The 2,773-nt window shown below is 41.3% G+C and overlaps 1 protein-coding gene across 1 annotated transcript; it reads left to right on the forward strand.

Annotated features, from left to right (window-relative positions):
- Positions 1-456: 456 nt before the first annotated feature.
- Positions 457-1,101, forward strand: LOC138897297 (uncharacterized). Its single transcript, XM_070183260.1, has 2 exons — positions 457-768; positions 952-1,101. Exons 1-2 carry the CDS (start codon positions 457-459, stop codon positions 1,099-1,101), a joined length of 462 nt encoding a protein of 153 aa, XP_070039361.1.
- The last annotated feature ends 1,672 nt before the right edge of the window (positions 1,102-2,773 follow it).

Genomic DNA, 2,773 nt, shown 5'->3' on the forward strand with positions numbered 1-2,773 from the left:
AATGACATGAAAAGGAATGTGGCAGACTTTGTGGCAAGGTGTCCGAATTGTCAACAAGTGAAGGCCGAACATCAACGGCTTGGTGGGTTGGCACAAAACATATAAATTCCAATGTGAAAGTGGGAAATGATTAATATGGATTTTGTGATAAAATTACCACGCACTTCCCTCAAGTTTGACTTAATTTGGGTGATTGTGGATCGGCTCATGAAATTAGCACATTTCTTGCCAGTTAAGTCTATCGACACAGCGGAACAGTATGCTCAGTTGTATATCAAGAAAATAGTAAGGTTGCATGGAACTCCAGCTTCTATCATCTCCGATCGAGGGGCTCAGTTCACGGAAAATCTTTGGAAGAAATTTCAGCAAGGTTTGGGTACTTAGATGAATCTTAGTACAACCTTCCTTCCACAGACTGACGGGCAAGTAGAGCGGACTATTCAGACACTTGAGGACATGTTGCGTGCTTGTGTTCTTGACTTCAAGGGTAGCTGGGATGATCATTTGTCACTCATAGAGCTTGCTTATAAGAACATCTTTCATGCTAGTATTCAGATAGTACCATTTAAGGCATTGTATGGTAGGAGATGTAGATCTCCCATTGGGTGGTCCGAAATTGGGGAAGCAGAGTTGATAGGGCTAGACTTCGTGCATCAGGTTATGAAAAATGTTAAGACCATAAAGAAGCTATTGAAAACTGCTCAGAGTCCTCAAAAATCCTATTCGGATGTTCGTCGCAGAGACTTAGAGTTCAAAGAATATGATTGGGTATTCCTGAAGGTTTCCCCCATGAAGGGTATAATGTAGTTTGGAAGGAAAGGAAAATTGAGTCCGAAGTATGTCGAGCCGTACAAGATCATCCAGAGGACCGGTGAGGTGGCGTACAAGCTTGAGCTGCCATCCGAGATGTCATTAGTGCACCTGGTATTCTATGTGTCCATGTTGAAGAAGGTAGTTGAAGATCTGTCCGCTATTGTGCCGATTGAGACCATTGAGCTTAATGAAGAATTGTCATATGAAGAAATTTCAGTTGCCATTCTTGAAAGACAAGTCCAAAAGATGAGAAATAAAGAAATTGCCTCCGTGAAACCAGCAGGTTGAAGAGGCCACTTGGGAGGCCGAGGAAGAGATGAATAAGAAGCATCCTTACTTATTTGAATAGCTGTGTAATCCTTTTTACGAACTTGTCGCCTATGAATTTTGTATCACTTGTTCAGTTAATGTAAAGGTGTTCCTTTTGATTATATGTTGTTTACATGAGACCACGGTTGTTATTGTTATGAGTTATGTTACATCGTTGGTTTGTGTACATGTTTTTAGGATGTGATTCTGGGGCTCTCTGATAGGTGGATAGGCCCAGTTACAAAGGAAACTCTAGTGAAAGTTTTGGAAATTTAGGGAGTAAGTTAAATTTGGGGCTACTGGTGTGGGGTATGAAAAATTGAGTTGCATAAGGTGCTAATAGTGGACCCAGATCCTCATTCGAGGACGAATGATCTTAAGTGGGGGAGGATATAAGGCCCCGTAAAATGTTTCCTAAAAACCCGGATTCCGTGATGTCGAAGTAGGCATAGAGGTTAATAGTAGTAGAAATTCTTCGCAACGAACTTGCTCGCTGCGGTTCGGACTTATTGGATTGAAAAGTTCCTGGGGAGTTGAAGGAAAATGTTGTGTAGAAGTAGGTATTTCTGCGGCCCGTTCTACGGCAGCAGAACCACTCTACGGACCGCAGAATGGTCGTAGAGTGAGGCAGTTTTCTGGGGCATTGTTTATGCCAATTTCTGGCCAATTATGAGACCGCATAACCGTTTTGCGGCCGCACTTTGGTCGTATAGTCATCCTTAGACGTTTGCGGAAGGAGGTTCTGCGGCGCATTATGCAACCGCAGAATAGGTCTGCAGGCCACATAATGGACGCAAAGTGAAGCAGCCCAGCCTAATTCCCAGTGTCACCTTTCGTGGTCATTTCATGGACCGCATAATCATTATGCGGTCGCATATGCGACCGCAGAACCTGTTCCGGAGCTTCATTTTTGGGGTTTTAAAACCCGACCCTACTTCGTTAAAATAGATGTAAGGGGCCATTTCGAGCTTATTTCTGATATCTTTAGAGTGAGAGAGAGAGTCCTAGAGGGAGAAAGTGATCTTCATCAAGAAATTTCTCTTCAATTCTTTCTTAAACCTATGAATATTATCAAGAGAAGCACCCTAGGTCTTCATCCTAAGAGGTAAGATTCTATCACCAAGCTGTTAATTTTGAAATATAACTAGAATGGGCAATTAGTAAGGTAGTCCATGGGGATGGGAATGGTTACCTTGCATGCATGTATTCTTAAGGTACGTGGGGAGGTTGTGAGTTAAAGATAGATAAGAATGGGGTGTGGGATGGTGAAGTCTTTCATAAAAGGTACATGGAACCTTAATACACACATAGTGTTTGATAAAATGCTCGAGTGAGCTAGAATCATGATCGTTTTCCTAATTTTTGGTTCAATTTTTGCTATATTGCTAAAATAGATTGAAGTTGCTAATATTCCAAAACATATTAGAGTTTTAAGAAACTCAATGGAGGTATGTTGGCTAAACCCCCTCTTCTTAGAATTGAACCCCATGGTATTCATAAAATCGATGTAAGTCCCATATTGAACGTCCTAGAAATTGCTATACCGGATGTGCTTGTTCTAAAAATATATGTGTAATATGTATTCCCATGCTTTCATAAGGTTATCTCGTCATCTGAGGAAATGTTCACAACTTAGAATATGTGCTAAGAA

This window comes from Nicotiana tomentosiformis, chromosome 8, assembly GCF_000390325.3.
Source record: "Nicotiana tomentosiformis chromosome 8, ASM39032v3, whole genome shotgun sequence".
NCBI lineage: Eukaryota > Viridiplantae > Streptophyta > Magnoliopsida > Solanales > Solanaceae > Nicotiana > Nicotiana tomentosiformis.